Below are 21,696 nucleotides of genomic sequence, written 5' to 3'. Positions count from 1 at the left end.
ATCATTTGTATACCCATATATCAGAGTAAGGAATCCATATAGCTTAAAGCTATCTACGACTCCTCAACCCTTCCAAGCAAATAACAACAGACTTCAATATAAAGTAATGATGGGAATAAACGTGTCCATGGAAGTTGTGGCCATAATCATAAAATGAAAGGAAACGAGAGAGAAAGCTAGTAAACATACCAAAAGCAAGGACATCGTTGTAGCGGGCCACAGTAAAAACACAAAAGCAATGAACAACACCGTGCCTACAGAATAGAAAAATAATCAAGGGAGTCGTAACAGTAAAACCAATATATTCTAATATGAAGATTCTTCTGCAAACGAGCCATATACATTGTCACTGGCTGGTACTATTCAAAATTTAGCATCATGACTGTGTGAACCTAAAAAATCCTAACCTGGGCGTTCTGCCATAACAGTTGATCATTACTAAAGGAAGTAGTTACAAAGCAAAAGAACCAGAAATCTAATACGAAAAACTACTAGCACAATAATTTATTGACCGTTTTACGATTAAAAAATAACACGTGTAATAATCAGTTATCATGAACTTGTCAAATAACATGTGTGAACCAATAGCCTAATTGAGCTTTTACAAATAGCTAGAAATCGATATTCCCCATTTTAAAAGATAAAGACATGACTTCCCTCATCAGGCAAAAGGAGTTTCAGATACCCATTATCATATTAACTGAATCCAAAAGGCAAAGTAGGGATAAAGGGGATCACGCACAAACCATCCAATTGCAAAGAAGTGATAGCCAGCGAAATCCTTCTAAGCAAAACCCTGCAAAATTAAGATATCAATTTGAATGAACGCTAACAGCTAACATACATAAACAAAAATCACCTATAACCTGTAGATTTGCTTACAACTAGCAATGATAATCAGTCTTTGAACCTACAAAATCCTGACCCATCCAAAGAGCCACTAGAATTAATTAATCATCAAAGTACTCATGATCCAAAATAGAATGTGCAAGAATTGGACAGGAAATCACCAAACAAGGTAATTGACCACACCTTGTCTTGATCAAATAAATCTGAAATAACATAACTACTAATAACTGTGATTACCACGATCCTATCCCAGTTAACTAGATGACTGAGAAAAGTAATTAATTAAGACACCTTCTGCTAACACAAGTACACAGAGTATATCAACAGAAAAGTAAATAACTTATTAATCCGACACTACTACTGCATTTGGCAACAAACATACCTAAAAAAATATTATCAAATATATTAAGACAATAATAATGCATAAAACACCGATTCGTCTTTTAAAAAAAACACTCTGTATTATACTGTCGAATCCCTAACTAAAGATTGGTTTGAACTTTGAACCATCTTCCTGTAATATAATAATAACAAATATAATTAGGTTACAAATCGAATTTCAGATTCATATGACAAAATATACAAAATTAGAAACTCTAATAAAATGTTGAAGGAAGAAGAATAGAAAATCATCTCAAGGATTAAACCCTAATAATGATCTCCTAATTCCTTCCTTAATGGATGGATAGATGTACCATATATCGGTTTCCGTCTTTCCGACGTTAACGCCCCGCCAAAGTTTAAAAGCAAAAAACCCATATACTTACGACTAACGAGTAACGACACCTTGTTCGAATTTAGGTTTATTTTTATTTTTTTCTCAATTATTTTGTATCATTAGACTTATTTTATTTTAAAGCTGAACCAAAATTTTAAAAGGCTATGAAAATAATTAAGCTACAAAAATTTTGCATAATATTTTTTGTCACCTACATAAAAAAAATAATTAGGTTAAAAAAAAATTGACATGATAAAAAAATACAAGTACTTGTTTAGTTAAAAGTCAAAGTTTTTGGACTAAAGCTGTTGATGAGGTTCAAATTTAAGGAATTAAATTGTAATTTATGAAAAAATAAAGATAAAACCTGTAACTTGTGATAAACCACATAATCGATCTTTATAATTAACTCTAAAAAATATTGATAGGCAAATAGAGGAGGATATGTATTAGGGTGTGAATAAAATTTGTTCGACTATATTAATTTATAAATCTGTAACAAATAGGTAAGAAAGAGACGCATGAATATACTATGTTTATAGAGAATGTCACACATAATAATATCAACATATACAACTATACAAGACTTGGTCTTCAAAAGTCTAAGTTGGGGACCGGTTTGGGGCCATTAAGGCATTAATAACTTATACAAAAAAATCCACATATTAATATTTTAAGAAGAAAAACATCAGATAGTTAAGTACAAATTGCCAAGAATCGAGACCTCTAATTCAACCATTAACCAAATCCTCTCTAATAATTACAAGTTGATAGATACAAATTGCCAAAGACTTTGAGTTTGTGCTTTTTAAGTTTGGGGCCATTAACTTGTAAGAAAATCACATAATAGTATAATACGTAATATTCTAAGAAACTTCACTTTATATAAACAAACCTTCATTGATTAGTGGATGTTCATCCATATCATCCATCTATAAAAAGAAAAACAAAAAAAAAAAAAAAGAGGAAAACATTCTGATACAACATATATGATGTGGTTTACTAAATTCAAATATTATCATGTCTTGATTATTATGTCATTTTTGTTTCAATCCATTATTACTTCAGCAGCTGAAAATGGTATGAATTATAAGCAAATCATGCGCAGTGATAAGGAGAGACAATCTCTCCTTGATTTCAAAGCTGGCCTTCAAGACCCCTTTGATCATAATTGTATCGCTGCCTGGGGAACTACTGGAAAGGAAGATGTTGATGACGATGATTGCTGTAACTGGTGGGGAATCGCGTGCAACAACCAAACCGGTCATGTCACAGAGCTTCAATTAAATGGTTGTGGTCTTAAAGGTGAGATTAGCCCATCATTGCTTGACTTAACCTACTTGACTCATCTTTACCTTTCTGATAATCATTTTAATGGAAGCCTTCCCAACTCCATTGGTTCATTATTGACTCAATTAACTCATCTTGAGGTTAGTTGGAATTCTTTAAGTGGAACCATTCCCAACTCCATTGGTTCATTGACCCAACTAGTGTACCTTGACCTTTCTGGTAATTCTTTTAGTGGGTCCATTCTCGAGTCCATTTGTTCCTTGAATAAATTAAGGGAACTTCGCCTTTATGATAATTCCTTTAATGGAACCATTCCCAACTGCATTGGTTCCTTGACTGAATTAACATACCTCAACCTTTACTCTAATTCTTTTAGTGGAAACATACCCGAGGCCATTGGTTCATTGACCGAATTGACTTACCTTGACCTTTCTAACAATTCTCTTAGCGGAAACATTCCTCAAGAATTTGGAAACATCGTAAAATTGGAAAAACTCTATCTAAACAAGCTTGGAAGATGCTCAGTTGAAGATATAACCTGGTTGTCTCGCCTATCTCATTTGGAGATACTTTATATGAATGGGATTTCACTAGCCAAAGCAGACCATTGGGTTGATGCAATCCTAAGTCTCCAAAACCTAACATTTTTGAGTTTAGATGGATGTGACCTCTCACAGGTCACACATCCATATTCTTTTTCCTCATCTCATGTCAACTCTTCTTCTTCTTCTTCATCATCATCATCTAATATTCGTTACCTTGATCTCCGAAACAACAATCTTAACTCATCCACGTATCTTTGGTTGTACCCATTAACTACCAACAACCTTTATACTCTTGATCTTTCTGGAAACAAGTTGGATCAAATACCAACATATCTTGGCAATCTGTGTAATTTGACAAGATTATTTTTCGACAACAACTCTGCACTTGTCACATTTTCTGATTTCCTGAAAACCTTGTCTGGCGGATGCACATCTAGCGCATTATATCACTTGAACGCTTCAAGTAGCCAATTTACAGGGTCAATATCCGATGACATTCAAAACTTTTTATCTCTAGGACAATTGTACCTTGCTCATAATCAGTTAAATGGAACTATAAGTGATAAAATGAGGGAACTGCCAATGCTTCAAAGACTAGACATTTCTTCCAACTCTTTAAGAGGTACCGTTATTGAAAAGCTTGGAAAGTCAAGGCTTAAGTACATAAATTTCTCTGTTAACAACTTCAGCGGGAAAGCCTCGGATTTGTTATCAGCCTTTAATGGTTCATCGGTATTAGATTTGAGCTCCAACAACTTTTATGGTCTAGTAACCAAGGTTTCTTCTACTTTGAATGTATTAAATCTTTCCCAAAACAAATTCTATGGAGGAATCTCCTTTCTGTGTCAAACTGTTGACTGGCATTTAAATTATCTTGATCTCTCGTACAACTCGTTCTATGGACAAATTCCAGACTGTTTGTGGCATTTGAAAGAACTAAAAGTTTTAAATCTAGCACACAACAATCTATTTGGAAGGCTTCCTGCATCTATTGAATATTTGATTCAACTTGAGGTGTTGTATTTATACAACAACAACTTCTCGGGAGAAGTGCCTTTATCCTTGAGGAATTTCACCAAGTTAGCCTTTTTGGATTTGGGGGCCAACAAATTTTCAAATAACATGCCGGATTGGATTGGTGAAAACTTATTAGGATTGTATGTTCTTAGCCTTGGTTCCAATGACTTTTTTGGACCCATTCCTTCACAATTTTGTCAACTTGCTAATCTTCAAATTCTTGACTTGTCAGCAAACAATCTCAATGGAACCATCCCCTCCTGTATTAATAATCTTACTTCGATGGTTCAACGAGGATCCTTATCGGCACATAACATACATATATATGAGATTTTTGAGACTGGTAGTTCCTATGAAACGGATGATTATACAGACCGTGCGATTGTCCAGTGGCAAGGGATTAGACGTGAATTCATGACTAACACTCTTCGATTGTTAAAAATGATTGATCTATCAAGCAACAATCTAAAAGGACAAATCCCTAATAAGGTAACCGATCTTCATGGGTTGGTTGCACTCAACTTATCCAAGAACGCCTTATGTGGGGAGATTCCACATAAAATTGGTGAGATGAATGACCTTTTGACGTTGGATATATCAAGAAACCATTTCTCAGGAGGGATACCATCGAGCATATCTGAGATGACTTTATTAAATTTTCTAAACGTGTCATACAATAACTTGTCTGGAAGAATTCCATCCGGCACTCAGCTCCAGACCTTTAATGCTACAAGCTACACAGGAAATGCAAAATTGTGTGGACTTCCCCTGTCTAAATATTGTCCCGGAGATAAAGAATTACGAGTACCATCCCCCATTGGTGAGAGCGACAAAGATGAATCTGACAGACGGTTTTATATTGGCGGGGCCGTTGGTTTTGCTATCGGATTTTGGACCGTGTGTGTCACTTTACTTGTCATCCGCCGTGGAAGACATACGTTCTTTCACTTTATGGATACCTTGGAAAACTTGGTTTATGTGAAGGTGTTGGTGTTCAAAGCAAAATTTTAATGGGAGACACATGACTAGCTATTTGCCTATTTCATATTTCTTTTTTATTTCTCGTTTTCTAGTATTTATGTTGCTTACAATGACCATGTTTTTTCTTGTATTTGGCATGGTTTTTAAATCCTCATTATCAATAAAAAGTTGCCTCCAACACCATAAGTGGCCATTTTCGTGTTTTTGGCAAATGTGGTAACCTAAAAGACATTTTGATGCCACTGTAATTAAATGTCTCTTAGTGCCCACCATTTGTTTGACAAAATGCCACTGAATTTAGTTTTTTTTTTTCTAATGCAGTTTTACTCAAGTATCGGTGATTTACTGCAATCAACTAGTACAAGTTAAAATATCTCAACAGGTGATACTGTGTTGGATAATGTCTCCCTTTTTCATTGATTTCACTTTACTTTGTAATATGTTTGTATGTTCGGACTTCTTTTCGCACCCTTACTGCTTTTAGCTTATCTTTGACTATTTGTTGTACCTTTTTGTGTTCTTAATATTGCTAGTTTAAAAGAGACAGTTTTCGTTAGTAATAGAGATTGTCATTTCGTATTATCATGATCCTTTGTGCGTGTTTGTTAGCTGCACCTTTTTTTTTTGAATGGCAAAATTTTTTCATGTGGTAATAAGATTGGAACATGTGACCATGGCATTTGTAGACAACGTCTTTACGAACTCTTCTTTGGAGGAGTTGGTTTTTTGTTAGCTGTACTATCACTTGCTTTTAGTTGGAGTGATATAATGACGAGTTATTTCAAGAACTTGGTCCTTATTTAGTTTATCGTTATTCGATAGTTCACGATAGGAAGGTGGATCAAGTGAGACTTTAGTGATTGCTAAATGCATAGTTCTTATCATACAGGGGGTATGGCATGTGTTCATTTGTAGGTATCAATTTCATATGAAGTGTTTGATCATAAAAATTTACAGAATTTGTGCTTAGTCATGTTGCAGCAAGTACTTCTAGCCTTCTAGGTCTTATAACTATATTTACGTCATCATGCAAGTAACATTTATGTAGTTGATTCGAGGTTCATCTGCGGGCGACTTTTTTCTTTGATGATCACCAACTGCTGGGGCAGAACAGTCAGGTTTTTTTATAGGTTCTATGAATCGTGATGTCAGATTTTTATAGCTAATGCTATTGCTGGTTTTTGTGCCGTTACATCAGATTGTCGGCATGAAAGGATGCTGCTAATTATGGTTTGATTGTAAAAGGAGCCGGGGGTACTGTTCCTGTTTCCTTTTCAACAGTGGCAGTAGGAGTAATTTATTTGATAGTTTCTCTCTTAGTTCGTCGTTACAGTCAAAAAAATCGTTTGATAATATCTTTTATGGCCCCAAGTTCCATCACTTCTATGCAATGGGATAGTTTCTCTATAGAGGTTTGAGAGAGAGTTTCTCTATCACAGGAGTCCATGATAAGTTATCGCTTCTCTTTCATGTGGTATATTTACAAGGTACCGAGTTCATTTGTTTAGAAAAAATATATATTCAACAATTAAGTGCTTAGATAATCCACGATGTCAGATTGTAGATTTTTCAAATGTCGATATCAGTTGGAAAGCTATTCTTCATTGATAATTGCCCATGCCTTATCAAATACGAGTAGCTCGTTTTATATAAGGTTAAGTAAGACTTAGTTGAGTGTGTCTGCTCTTATTTATTCAATTTGCTTGGTTGGATAATTTCTTTAGTGTTCTGCAGTTTATCGAGTTCTGACCATCCATTCTATCATCTCTTGACAATGGGATGATTGTATCTGATCTCATTTGTACCATAGTTACTTCATCTTGATAATTCTTCTTTGTTAGGTGATAAGTTACATTCTGGCTGCAAAGATATTATTTTTGAAGCACCGATTTTTCCTCTCTTTTGTGTGACAGTATTTGTACTGTGATGGATTGTTTATGGTCTTTTTTTTGGTATGTCAGGGTCACTTGATATAAGGTTTACTACTTAATAGCCGGTTCACCTTTTTGTGATTGTTTTTTAGCATCACGTAGACCATTGGTAAGGGCTACTGTGTTGTTTAGTTTATTTAAAGGTGGAAAGGAAAGGGGAGAGAGGGGAAATTATAAAATGCATTCTTAAGATATTTTTAAATATGGAAAGAGAATGAGTGGAAAGGATTAGGAGGGGAAGTGTAGTTGTTTTTTGTTCCAAAAGTTTTCCCTTCATTTTTGAGGTGATTAGAAAGGAAAACTTCTCTTCTCTCTCTTCTCTTTTCCTCTCCTAAGTTAAGTTAACAATAAATGAAGAGATGGTGAAATGAGAAGTGAAATGGGATGAAAGCTTTAAAGTGGATTGGAAAAATCACTTGATGAATGTTTTCACTTGCTAGGTGAAATGGCTCACAATCAATGATGAGTTGGTGAAGTGGTTTGGAGTTTCCCTGGTGACCTCAGGTTCGAATCTCATTCCACCAACTTTGAGATATAGGTAGTCCTTCTATTAGGGCTTGGCTTGGGTATACCCAGGTTCAATTCTGAGAGGACAGGGTTTACCGTCGTGCCTTCGGGCGGATTAGTAGGGGGTTTTCCCCCCATTGGGTATTTGAAATAGGCATTTCTATTTCAAGAGAGCTCTGTAGCTCGGACCCGGTTAAGACAAAGTATGTTAGACCTCTCGATATCGAATCGCGATACGAAATTTCTAGCGAAATTCACCTTTCAAAAAAAAAAGGTGAAATGGCTCACCGGTCTCATATTCAGATATTGTTTTGTCTTCATTCCCTACTTTGATGTGTAGGGCCCACATTTTAGTCCGCGTTCCAAATTTCATTATCTACCTCTTTAATGATGATATTGGGCTCAAAACCTGCAGAAGGCGGCACTGAACAGTTTTTTTCTTTTTTTCTTTTAATCTTATGAAAAATTGTTACCCGAATTCCTTGTTTTAGTTTTGGAGTGCAATGAGGCTTTCAATGTTGCTAATCAATCACATAATGATTGTACTTAAGAAAAAAGTGAGCATTCATCATAGAACTATGTGCGCCATATTAGTTAATGTTTTCTTCCATAGTTGTCAACAAGTAGTACGAGTAATTTCTTTGATGGGATTATAACAATGTTTGTTTTATGATTAACTTCAGAAAGTTTTTTTTTTTTTTTTTAAAGGCAGTAACGGATAAATGCCTAACACCCCCCACGCGGATGGGCTCACGCCGGTTCATCTCTTGGCAATGCTCTAAAGGGTTTGCTCTTCATGTGTTAGATGAGTATAGCATTGCTAAGGCCCCCTCACCACATTTGCATGTGGCAGGATTCGAACCAGAGACCCCCTCAGAAAGTATGTTAGCTTTTTATTTTGTCAGTGCATGTTTTGTAAATATGAATTTGTATTGTCCTTGGTATAATCATGCTTAGATGAAGGGTTTGTATTGTAATTGTCTATGTACTTGTTTGTAATTAAAAAAGGGGTTTATAGCAATTTAGTTGTCTATATAAACTTCCCACATGTAATGAAAATCCAACCTTTTGCAAATTAATATTATTCTCAAATACCTATATTCCCTCTAAATACCTAATTTCTTTTTTACCCTTAAAAGGTTCACTTCACACTCAGCACAATTTACAAAGTATATTATGTTACATCGTTAATTGAGCATAACATATGTTACTGCATTCCCTATCCCAAACATCTGACTTGTATGCCCGGAAATCATTTTGGGATATTATATTCTTTTTTAAAACATGTATCACACTTTATGAGTTTGTTAAGTTAATCCACAAAATGCACTAAGGTATGTCCTTTTTAAACTTTGAAGTTACGTTGCTTCTGTGTCGCCTGCTATTATCTTTTATTCATATAAAATGGTGCACATTAGTTGTTTGATGAAATGCTCGAACGAATACAGTTAGAAATAACTGAAGTGTCTGCAGATTTAGGCACTCAGAGATGTTTTGGAGTTGATATCTCCATCTTCCCATTATTTATCATTTAACTGCTGATCTAAATCCAGTTCTCAACGTTTACATGATTTCACCTCTTTTCTTACTAAATAGCGCCTTCATTTTCTACTATAGACGGACCTGAAACAGTCAAACGATTCCTATCAAAGTCAAATAATTACCAAGACTTTTAGTGTGACACTTGTTATATAATGCGCAAATAGAGCCCATAACAGGGCTGGCAGCTTTTCACAACACGTTTTACCTATAGTTGCAAACTTGCAATGGTGTTTTGGCACTCGTATACATGGAAAAGAACAGATAGATGGACACTTACCTAGTTGCACAGCAAACTAAAATGCGTCCAAAGCTAAGTTATGGTGAATGAGATATCATGCTTTGAAGTGAGTTGTATATTGTAAATTTACAAAGAAAAAGAGCTGGGTTTTCTTCTCCCAAACAAACTTATAACAGATTTATAAGTGGGAGATAAGAAACATTTATGGTGTTTTACTCATATACTTCCCCCAATACCAAATTATACTTCATTTTCAAAACTGGAAAAAGAAATTTTGATCAAAATTCTAGATTGATCTATTCTTTCTTTTGGATGTGGGTCCATTTTGTAAAACTCTAATAAAGTTTGGAGCTGGATGTAAAGATGATTTTGTAAAAGTAACTCATTTTCAACCACTTCATTTTATATAGAAAAGAAATACAACCACTCCCCTTCTTCCCCCGGTATTCTTTCTTTCCCATGTAGTTTCTTAAGTAATTTATTAATACTCTTTTTTAATAGAACATACATTATTATTGTTGTTGTTATCAGAGTCGATTGCAATCAATTCCGATTTTTTAATTTCAATTTCACACAATATTCTGATTAAATAAAATCACCTGATACAAACACACTACTATATACGAGTAATTAAGAGCTGACCAATACACTGATAAATAGCGACACCCGCGTCAACCTCATACAAACAAACACACATTTATATGATTAAAAACTTTCCAAGACTCTGATAAATGTAAGGACACCCGCGTCAACTTGAATTCAACATGTTCAGACTTCAGACATTACTTTATATAAAACTTCATCGGGGTAAGTTCATTTAGCATATTAAAAAAGAAGAGAAAAAAAAAATTCACAGCATAATACAACATGGTTTCAAATATTTGCCTTAAATTTAAACATTCTCGTGTTTTGATTCTTATTATCTCATTTCTGTTTCAATGTGTTATTCACAGTAGTACAACTACCGCTAATTTCCTTGGCAACCAACTGGTAAAAGTGAATAACATCAAGTGCGCCGATAACGAGAGACGTGATCTCCTTAACATCAAATCTCTTCTTCGAGACCCTTTTGACGAATTCTCTACATGGAACGTAAAAGAAGAAGAAGACTGCTGCAAATGGGATGGAATCAAGTGCAATGACCAAACAGGTCATGTCACAGAGCTTAACTTGGCCCCATGGGGTCTCGAAGGTGAGATCAGCCCTTCATTGTTTAACTTAACCCACTTGACTCATCTTTACCTTAGTTTTAATTCTTTCAATGGAACCGTTCCCGAATCCATCGGTTACTTGACTGAGTTAAGGGTTCTTGACCTTTCCTACAATTCTTTTAGTGGAACTATTCCAGAGTCCATTGGTTACTTGACTGAATTAAGGGAACTTGACCTCTCCAACAATTCTTTTAGTGGAACCATTCCCGTGTCCATTGGTTCCTTGACTAAGTTAGTTTATCTTTCCTTTTCTAGCAACCGTCTTTTAAGTGAGACCATTCCTTCAGAATTTGGAAACCTCACAAATTTGCAATCTCTCCGGCTAGATGATCTTGGAAAATGCAGAGTTGAAAACATAAATTGGTTGTCTCGTTTGTCTAATTTAGAGACCCTTAATATGAAAGGGGTTTCTCTAGCCAAAGCAGATCATTGGGTAGATGCAATTGCAGGCCTCCAAAATCTAACAAGCTTATATTTGGAGGGCTGCAACCTCTCACAGGTCATGCATCCATATTCTTATTCGTCTCATGTCAACTCTTCTTCTAATATTCGTATCCTTGATCTCCAAAACAACAATCTCAACTCATCCATGTATCCTTGGTTGTACCCATTAACTAGCAATAACAGACTTGAATATCTTTTACTGGATGGAAACAAGTTGGATGAATTCCCAAAATATCTTGGAAATCTCTGTAATTTAACACACTTATATTTCAACCACAACTCTGCACTCGTCAGATTTTCTGATTTTCTAAAAGCATTGTCTGCTGGATGCACATCAGATACATTAACAAACTTAGAGGCTTCAAGTAGCCACTTTACAGGGTCAATATCTGACGACATCCAACACTTCTCATCCCTAGAACGATTATACCTAGGTCAGAATCTGTTAAATGGAACAATAAGTGAAATGTTGTGGGTACTACCCAACCTTAAAATTCTAAATGTCTCTTCCAATTCTCTTAAAGGTACTATCTTTGGAAAGACGGGGAGGTCAATGCTTTGGTATATGGATTTTTCAAATAACTTGCTTCAAGGAGTTCTTTCCAAAAGTCGCATGTCAAATCTATCTAACGTTGCACATCTTGATTTGAGCTCATGTAGACTAGGTCCTCGCTTCCCCAAATGGATTCAAACATTTAAAAATCAAACCTCTCTAATACATCTTAACATAGCCAATACTGAGATTTCAGACACAATTCCCACGGACTTTTGGGACACTCTGCCTTCCCAGTTAACATATTTGAATCTCTCATCCAACAACATCATTGGGAAAGCACCAGATTTATTCTCAAGTTCTCACAGTGTATCGTCAATAGATTTGAGTTCCAACAACTTTTACGGTCCAATAGCAAATGTTCCTTCCACTATAACAATACTAGATCTTTCCAAAAACAAGTTCGATGGAGGAATTTCGTTTCTGTGCCAGCTTGCTGATGAGCATTTATACTATCTTGATCTCTCACACAACAAATTCACAGGGCAAATCCCAAATTGTTTGTGGAATTTGACAAAACTCGTAGTTCTAAATCTAGGAAACAACCACCTATTCGGAAGGCTTCCCACTTCTATTGGGTCTATGAATGAACTTGAGGTGTTGTATCTATACAACAATGGCTTCTCCGGAGATTTACCTATGTCATTAAAGAATTGCACCAAGTTAACCTTTTTGAATTTAGGGGCAAACAAGTTTTCGGGTAATATCCCTGTTTGGATTGGGGAGAATTTATTAGGGTTGTATGTTCTGAGCCTAACATCAAACAATTTCATTGGACCCATCCCATTACAATTTTGTCACCTTGTAAATCTTCAAATCCTAGATTTGTCGACGAACAATCTCAATGGGATCATCCCCTCATGTGTCAATAATTTTACTGCCATGGTTCAAAAAGGTTTCTTATCGACACACAACATACACCAATATATAAATCCAATGTTTAAGTCATTGAGTATTATTTCAAACTCCTACAAAGTTGATTATGCTGATCGTGCAATGATCCAGTGGCAAGGAAATATACGTGAATTCAGCAGCAATATCAGATTGTTGCGGAGCATTGATCTATCAAGCAACAATCTTACAGGAAAAATCCCCAATGAACTAACCGATCTCACGGCATTGCTGGCACTGAACTTGTCAAATAATGCTTTCCTTGGACAGATTCCACAGAAAATTGATCATCTGAAGGAACTTCAAATTTTGGATTTGTCTAGCAACAATATTTCAGGAGCGTTACCATCAACCATGTCTCAGATTAATTTTTTAAATTATCTAGATGTGTCGTATAATAACTTGTCAGGGAGGATTCCAAGGAGCACTCAACTCCAATCCTTTGAACCTTCAAGGTACATTGGTAATGCAGGACTATGTGGCCCTCCGTTGACCAAAAATTGTGCAGGAGATGAAGAATTACAAGTACCAGCCACCGTTGGTGAAGGCAAGGGTGAGGATGAAGGCATAGATGAAGTTGAGGGATGGTTTTATATTGGCGGGGCTACCGGTTTTGCCGTAGGATTTGGGACAGTATGTACTGCGTTACTTCTCAACCGCCATGGGAGACTTACTTTCTCTCACTTTATTGATACCTTGGGAGCCTGGGTTAATGTTAAGGTGGATGTGGTATTCGTAGCAATTTCAAAAGGCAGGAAATAAATAATCATCAGCATTTACTTCACTTTCTTCTTTTTTGCTTCTTGATTTTTAGTATGTATGTTGTGTCTGGTTATTTACTCTTGTAATAAAAGGTGACATAATGCCATGCCTTCAACACCATAGGTGGCCAGTTTTGTGTGTTGTATTGAAAATTTCCATATTTCTTTGTGCACATTCGGATAAAATGCTACTCAAATTAGTTTAATTTCTGCTGCATTTTCACTCAACCGTTGGTTACACCCGATCTGTTTGCCTCTTGCATCAAAGGATCTAAAAGGTGAGCACTTAGCAGGGGTTCCTAAGTAAAAAGGTTTATTCCAAGTGAATTGCTAAAAGCCTTTGGAATCATTTATACAATTACAAAAGTTATACATCGGTGTCACTTAGAACAGATTTTAAGTCTCCAAAAGCTAAGTATAAAACTTAGAGGACTAAACAGAAACATATAACAAGAGAAAAGAATGAGCCGTTGGTACAGGTCTGAAGCAGCTATTTGCTGAAAAAACGTATAAATTGGATGCCAATTCATAAGCGTTTTGAATATCCAGAACCTGCACACTTCTTGCAGAGTATCAATCCTACAAAAACACATGTGAAAACTAAAAACATCATTCATGATATATAGTCATCGCAGAGACCAAACCTGCACTAGAAGTGAAATATTTGTGGGTCTATGTACATCTATCTTAACATTACCCGAAATAAAGATAACAAAACGAAATGAATGTGTTAAATGGGTTGACCGCCTCCTAGTTAAAGTTTAATTAGTCTAAAGACCAAAAAGCATCTTTAATACCTGCACCCTTGCATACTTTACACTCAACTGATCCCGTTTCCAGCTTCATCTTCCCATCGTTACAGAAAACACATTTGGTGCCACCTATTCATCAGACAAGATTGTTAGGATAACGGTAACAACATTTACTACAACAATAAGCAAACAATATACATTTCTTTTGGGCTTTTGCACATAGTCACATATTATTATCACATATTATTAAAAGGTACAATAGTATGGGATTCAAATCTTTTACACATCAAGGGTAAAGTTGGCACCTTTTTCTATCATCAAATCAAATGTAGCTAAAATTCTACTAAAAGATATAATACTGGTATCAAAAGGCAGTCTGTTACTATGTTTAGCATTGTAACCCTAATAATGGTTTCAATTTTTTATTGAAAAAATAGAAAATAAAATCACAGAAATAAAGCATACCATTGCCAGCACATTTCTCACAAGGAACTGGGTCTCCCTACAAGAAAACGCTAAATTAATTATCATTTGTTATAAGTACAATAACTTAAAAGAAAAGATAAGAAGGGATGGCAAACCTTGAGACCAAGAAACAGTGAGAGTGAAATAGCAACCAAAACACTAATTGTGGCAAGAAATGTTTGAGTATCCAAAGGGGGTTTAAACCCACCGCCACCACTTGTGTATAATAATAAAATGGGATCAAAATGAAGTTGTGGTTTTAAAGGATGGAAATTGGAATAAAAAGAAGCTGCTGACAAAAGGGGGGTTTTATGATTTGGGTTTATGATAATTGGGATGTATTGGGTTAGGTTTATAAAAGAAGAGCAGAACAAGTGTGACGAAGATGACAACAATGGAGCATGGATTAATGATGAGTGACAAGCCATGGATGATAATGATGATGATGGACACAAACAAAGGGATAACATTGCCAACTCCTCTGTTCTGTGGCCATCTCTTTTCCTCTGTTTTTTTTTCTTTCTTTTTTCTTGTTATTTGCCTTATTTTCTTATGTTCTTTCATTATTTCTTCTTTTGGTAAATGAAATTGATTACTACATTATTAACTAATTAAGATTATTATTAGTAGTATTTCAAAAAGCTTTTCTAAACATTGATCTTGAAAAACACAATAATCTATACTTCTTTATTTAAAAAAAATAGGATACATTTCATTAAAACAATACCCCACCCTAATTGAAAAAAATACACTATCAGTCTCTCAACGTTTAATATCTTATATATACTATAGGACAGTTGAACTAATAACCTATTAACCAATCAAATCGTTTAATTTTATCAAATCGGCTCTCGCTTATGTCTTCGTTTAGATTAACTATAAGTTAAAAATCCTAATAATCATTATCCAAATATATTATTATATTAGTATTCATATTAATTTGTAGAAAAAGTCTCATTAATTTACACTTTTTGTTTTCCATCAATAATTTAAACTTTTTATTCTTGAATACTTAATTATTTTTATTTTTAGCCATCAAATAGAGGATTTTGGTAAAAGTTTTTTAAAAAAAGTTACAAAAAGTATTTATATTCAATTTCTTAAAGTTATAATTGTCACTCTAATCAAGAGTCCTAACTGAATATGAAAACAATCATAATTGTTATCTGATTATCATAGGACTACGTGATTGAAAATAAACATATTCGTGTTATAGGCCCGCATCATGATCAAATATATATATTTAACTGTCAAGTAGAAGATCACAAGTATGTTTATATTTTAATAATTATCTTTCATAATAATATCAAATTATTAGTACAACTGGTTTAAAAAATTATATAATAGAGAAATTATTGTAGTTTGTGTTTTGTGTAATAACTACGACAAACAATTCCATCAAATATGTTTCAGCTAATAAAGACAGTGACAAACCTGTGATTATTGTACCACAACTTGCAAAGTATAACACTTGAAACTGTATGTCTTTAAAATTATAAGCTTTTATGAATTAAATTTATGAAAATCTAATATTGATAATATCGTAAACTCCATGTCAAGTGTTGGACACGGGTCTAAAATCTAGTAATATACTAAGCATTATATTAATTACATTTACATCAATATTTTACATTACTCGTTGTCACCACCATCAGTCGCCACTACCACCCGTCACCATCATTGCCACCACCGGCGCCGCATTGCGTGGGCAGTTGGACACCAAGTAATATACAATCCGTAACTTGGGATAGATCCATGTTCCAGCTACCAAAAAAAAAAAAGTATTTGGCTTTAATGAATTTGGCTAAACCGATATTCTTACTAGACTTTCCTTGACATTTACCCCTTAAGTCCCGAACAAGATCTTGAGTCTTGACCTTCAAAATGCGGCGTGCTTGGCCACCTATATTATATAAGTAAAAAAATAATAAAGTGACACTTAGCTATAGTTTCTCCTTTTTCCTTGACATTTACCACATAAGAGAATCGTTAACTTATTGATGATATACCGAAAAGGATAATTTTACATGAACAAATGAGGTTTACACAATTACACTTCTCTTCTTGTTAAATTCGAGACTCCTTTTAGCAGAGCCCAACAAAACACAATTACTTCTGTATATTAACAGCTAATTACCAAAATGGATTAAACATTTGCTTTGTAAACCATCCCATGAGCCGAAAAAGATCCTCAATCCTCATGGGTCACTGTTGGGAAGTCTGGTCAGAACATTGTGCTCCGGTTTGTGGTCACATTCAAAGTCTAGATGGACAAAAGCACGTTCAACCTCAGGAAGTTTTTCAATCTTAATTTGCAGTGTTTCTCCAATTGCATGAGCTTCTTTTAATAAAAGATCTTCTGGGAGCTCAATATCGACCTAATTTATGAAAGAACATTATCAGCGGACACTCCCAAACCACTATAAAAAAGCCTTCAGCAACAAAGAGACAAGCACTAACCTCCACAAAGTAAAGAACTCCAAATGTGTATGCCCGGATTGTGTCCACTCGCTTCACTTCAGGATGCCTTGTAACAAGATAAGTAAGTTTTTGCAGGACTTCAGGAGGTGCAGATTGACCAACTAATGAAACTGCATAAACATATCAGATTAACATTGATTATTAAAGGTAAAATATGAAAACAATCAAATCGTTAGCTGGTGCTGTTTCAGATTCATTAAAGGAAGGGAAAGAAAAAGTAGGGAATGAATATGCAAAGCTACCAGCATTTTCCAGAACAGTTCCGGACCAGTTTATAATTGTATATACAGCAAGAATAATAGCGCCGAAAGGATCAATCCCCCAGTAAAATTTATCGCCAAGAACAGCAGCAACTAATCCAACAACGTTTGTTACTACATCAAAGTAATGATCCTGTTATAAAGACACATTTGTGTTAGACATAAATTAAACTGTGCAGTCATTACCACATATAGTCGACAGTTTCAGACACTACAGATGCACCTACTGGCCTAATCAGAGAAGTACCTTGGCATAGGCACGAACGATCTCATTTCCTGAACTTTTACAGTACACCCATAAGACAAGTTTAACAACTGATGCGGTTATCATGATAATGTATAACCATAACAACTGAAGAGATGACATTTTTTCAGGAGGGTTATGTTCTACTAATTGTTCTGCAGCCTGAATAAGTACCTGAAAACCTAAACATAATCAAGGTTGAACATCATCTTTTTACTTATACGGTATCAAATCATTATAACAAACAACGTACCAAGTGTAGCCATTATTGCAGCAAAGATAATGATTCCAACAGGCTGCACCCTCAGTTTACCAATAGGATACTTGTATATGTTAACGCGTTGCATAGACAAGTGAGTAAACCAAAGAATACCACCAGCCATCAGATCAAGTAACGAATCAAGTGTGGATGCAGCTATGGCAATTGATCCAGTTTCTACTGTAGCAAAGATCTATATTAAACATTAGACATTGAAACATACACTTGATCAGTAAAGAACAATTTCCTACCATCTGCATCAGAATTATTTGATAACATTGTGTATCCAGAAATCAAATGGAACTTAGTCACAACTTCAAACTCCTAACTTCTAAATACAAACAATAAAAAAACGATATAATTACTAAAACTCGTAGCGAAATTCGCAACTTCCAAAAAAACAAGCTAGTAAAAGTTTGAAAATGAATAAAAGAATATATATACCTTAAATGCAAGTAACAAAATATTAGCATAATTAGAAATCTTCATAGCTCTTTCCTGTTGCATCTGTTCATCTAAATCTTCTTCATCAATTCCGTCAGACGATACAATTGCATCAACTTCCTCAAATGACTTCAATGTCGCAAACTGTTTTTCATAGTATTCCTTTTCACCTATACATACACATAAACCATATGTATAATCAAAAACAAACTTAACTACGTCATCAACAATAAATATATGATAATATATATACCTTGAGTCAGGGAAAGTGATGATTTAGAAGAAGGAGATAAAGATTCTAGATCAATAGTTGTACGGACTTTATCTGGTAATCGAAGTAAGAAGTCGCTTCTCAGTGAGTTCACTGAGTATTTCCGACTCAGACGCCGTCCACGGCGCCCGGCGACAGGTGTCCCCGGAGATAACAACGGTTCGGTTCCTCCCTCCATTTTTCTCTTATCTCTTTTTTCGACAAATTAACTTTTTTATAGAAAAATTTTATTTTATAATGTAGCTAGTGAGATTTTTATTTTATTTTATGAAAATAAAAACAGTTATATATTATTATTATACTTTTATACGAGTAATAAAGTCAACTAGACAAGAAACACACAACTTAAAAGTTTTTTGATTGATGCCATTTAGTTTTAGTACAATCATAGTTGTATATTTTATGTTATATATTACTCCGTATATTGTAATATGATGAATTATTTATAAAAAAAAAAAAGAAATTAAAATAGTAGAGTTAGCAATAGTTGTAAAACATAAGAAATACATATACATAATATTTTGATAAAGAAATGGCGTGTTTAAAGATGTCAGGTGTTGGTTTAAAAAGGAAATCACATAATCTGTATGTTTGATATGATGTTGATGAAATAAAAAAGACAATGATTCATGCCATTTTGTTGACTTGCCGGCCCAACAGGGGAAGTTGACTTTTTATTTAGATATGTCCTTCCCTTGCCTTCTTTTGTTCTGCCTCAACATGATGTATAGAGCTCCAAATTGGCCATTTCTAATTAGTCAGAAGTCTTCTGCTACAACAAATGAAACGAAACATTTTGCGTTACATTCCTTTCATATGTACACTTTGTTTTTTAACCTTGTCTACATCTATGTATGGGCATTGGACTCAGGGTTCTTGAACATTTCTTCTTTTCTTTAATTTACATTTTAGTATCATCTCGTTGGTTTCATCCAGAAGACTCATTACAAACTCAAAATCAAGATTTCTATTCACTTTGTTTTCATAACCTCAAAACAACTATTAACCCTTTAGTGCTTGTGGTTAATCTCTCATGAAAGACACATTTATGTAAAAAAATTTAACCATTTCTCGAAATTGCTTCTCCAAAGGAACATTTGTTAGTCCGGGCATAACACAAAAGGAAGATGTATAATCAAAAGATTTTTCTTTTCAATCTCGTCTTAAAAATACTATACCGTTTCATGATTACTTCAAGTCGATCGGTCTCATGATTATATTAGTATATTAGTAAACTAAACCTTAAGAGTTTAGATATTATAGCCGGACTCGATGATCATATATTGAAACTGTTTAAATCATTAATAAATGGGTAGTAATACCCACAAGATACATTTTTACTCATACACAAGTATCATATAGTTGTACAATTAACTACAAAGAGGGTGACCTAGCTAGTTGTAAAAGTTTAGTCTCGAACGTTAAAAATACCTAGAAATCCCAAATTTAAACACCACCACTCATTCATCGCTCATCTAAATTTTATTGGCATCCGACCACTCACTTCACCACTCACTACAATTTTCATTTTATAAACATTAAAGTTTCATTAAAATAAAACATTGCATTAATAAATAAAAATAAAACATACATAATAATTAAAAAACACATAATACTAAAACATTACATGATAAATAAAATATAAAAAAAACATAAATAATACTAACACTTGGAATAGTCTGAGTTCACGATACTGTCGTCGTCGTTGCGATAAATGTATCGGTAGCGTTCAGGAGACCCGGCAGGGTCGCCGGTTGGAAAAGATACGTACTCTTCCCCCGGGTCAGTATGGTAATCTACATATCAACCACCACCGACACTGCTTTGCCAGAATATGTCGTGGTCTAGCGTGACTGTCAGCGTCGAAGAGGCGGCAGTAACCTGAAAAATAATTTGATCCAGCCAATCGATCTTCCCTTGAAGATATACAATATACTCATTTTCGGCAACGCTAAGAACCCGACTGGGAGCTTCAAGTCGGTCGATTTTGGCTTGGTAAGCCACATTGTTGTCAGATACGCTCTGAATGACGTTGTTCACTTCAGATCTTCGGCTGTCGTTATTCATGTGGTTTTGCATATTTCCATTTTACAATCCTAAAGGTTCATTGTAGTGTTGTTTGCCATGAAAGAAAAGTGTTTAAAATATGAGATGTGTTTGTGTATAATTTGAAGGTAAAATGTGTAAAATATGAGATGTTTTTCTGTAAAATTTGATATGTATTGTGTGTAGTATATATAAGGAAGGTAATAAAACATAAAAAGAAAAAAAAATGAACGACTAATAATCTTCCCGTTGGCACCTCGATTTCGTCTAAAGTGGATTATCGCGTGCGTAGTCTGACCACGCGTGATACATCGATGGCGACGGTGTTCAGTAGTGGTGTCGCAGTGACTACGCGGTCACCTTCCATCCGATGCCAACAACCTTAGATTAGTCGGCTTGAAAAACAATTATGATACCTAGATAAAAAAAAATAGAAACTTTAATTAAAACTTTCAAACATCTCTACTATGTATTTACGTCTTTGTTCTTTTAATTAATCCGTAGAATGCATTTTTAACCCTTGTGTAATATAATTTATATAAGAGTTAATTACAAAGATCGTCCCTTAGGTTGTCAAAAATGACATGTTTCATCTCTACATTTCGTAAATCACAGTTTCGGTCATTGATTTTAGAGACACATCAACAGTTTTGGTCGAATGGCGTTGATTTTTTGACCAACAATGATGCTTTTTTGACCAATATTGTTGACTTATAGATACTGTTGATGAGACTTGAAAATTAAGGGACCAAAACCGAAAGTATCTAACTTGGATTCGACTAAAATTTAAGAACTTTTTTTAAATATTAAAATTTGAGCCTCAACGTACAACCCAGATTAAATATAAATTTAAGGCTTAACCCAAAAAAGTTGCGCCTTAAATTACAACCCATATTTAACTTTAGATGTTCGAAATTAGCGCCTCAAACAAAAAGTTGCGCCTCAAATCTTGATCGGACAACAAAATGACCCTTTTTGACACTCCAAACAATAAAT

General features: G+C 34.6%; 4 protein-coding genes across 4 annotated transcripts; 2 read left to right on the top strand and 2 right to left on the bottom strand.

The window, feature by feature from the left end:
* The first annotated feature begins 2,667 nt into the window (after window positions 1-2,667).
* Window positions 2,668-5,583, top strand: LOC122596078 (receptor-like protein EIX2). The gene has a single exon (XM_043768595.1). The coding sequence runs from the start codon at window positions 2,668-2,670 to the stop codon at window positions 5,428-5,430; it is 2,763 nt and encodes a 920-aa protein (XP_043624530.1). The 3' UTR covers window positions 5,431-5,583.
* Window positions 5,584-8,582: 2,999 nt separating this feature from the next.
* On the top strand, window positions 8,583-13,479 carry LOC122596068 (receptor-like protein EIX1). The gene is made up of 3 exons (XM_043768584.1): window positions 8,583-8,722; window positions 10,572-10,967; window positions 11,100-13,479. Exons 1-3 carry the CDS (start codon window positions 8,583-8,585, stop codon window positions 13,477-13,479), a joined length of 2,916 nt encoding a protein of 971 aa, XP_043624519.1.
* Window positions 13,480-13,805: 326 nt separating this feature from the next.
* On the bottom strand, window positions 13,806-15,218 carry LOC122582519 (protein SPA, chloroplastic). The gene is made up of 4 exons (XM_043754927.1): window positions 14,812-15,218; window positions 14,696-14,732; window positions 14,276-14,359; window positions 13,806-14,057 (listed from the first exon to the last, which is right to left on the bottom strand). Exons 1-4 carry the CDS (start codon window positions 15,163-15,165, stop codon window positions 14,005-14,007), a joined length of 528 nt encoding a protein of 175 aa, XP_043610862.1. The 5' UTR covers window positions 15,166-15,218; the 3' UTR covers window positions 13,806-14,004.
* A 1,455-nt stretch (window positions 15,219-16,673) lies between these two features.
* LOC122583124 (metal tolerance protein 4-like) lies at window positions 16,674-18,884 on the bottom strand. Its single transcript, XM_043755561.1, has 7 exons — window positions 18,637-18,884; window positions 18,384-18,553; window positions 17,934-18,132; window positions 17,684-17,862; window positions 17,419-17,569; window positions 17,156-17,286; window positions 16,674-17,073 (listed from the first exon to the last, which is right to left on the bottom strand). Exons 1-7 carry the CDS (start codon window positions 18,830-18,832, stop codon window positions 16,894-16,896), a joined length of 1,206 nt encoding a protein of 401 aa, XP_043611496.1. The 5' UTR covers window positions 18,833-18,884; the 3' UTR covers window positions 16,674-16,893.
* Between the last annotated feature and the right edge of the window lie 2,812 nt (window positions 18,885-21,696).

This window comes from Erigeron canadensis, chromosome 1, assembly GCF_010389155.1.
Source record: "Erigeron canadensis isolate Cc75 chromosome 1, C_canadensis_v1, whole genome shotgun sequence".
NCBI classification, from domain to species: Eukaryota; Viridiplantae; Streptophyta; class Magnoliopsida; order Asterales; family Asteraceae; genus Erigeron; species Erigeron canadensis.
The sequence above is the reverse complement of the archived record's forward strand: the minus strand, read 5'-3'. Positions and strand labels throughout refer to the sequence as shown.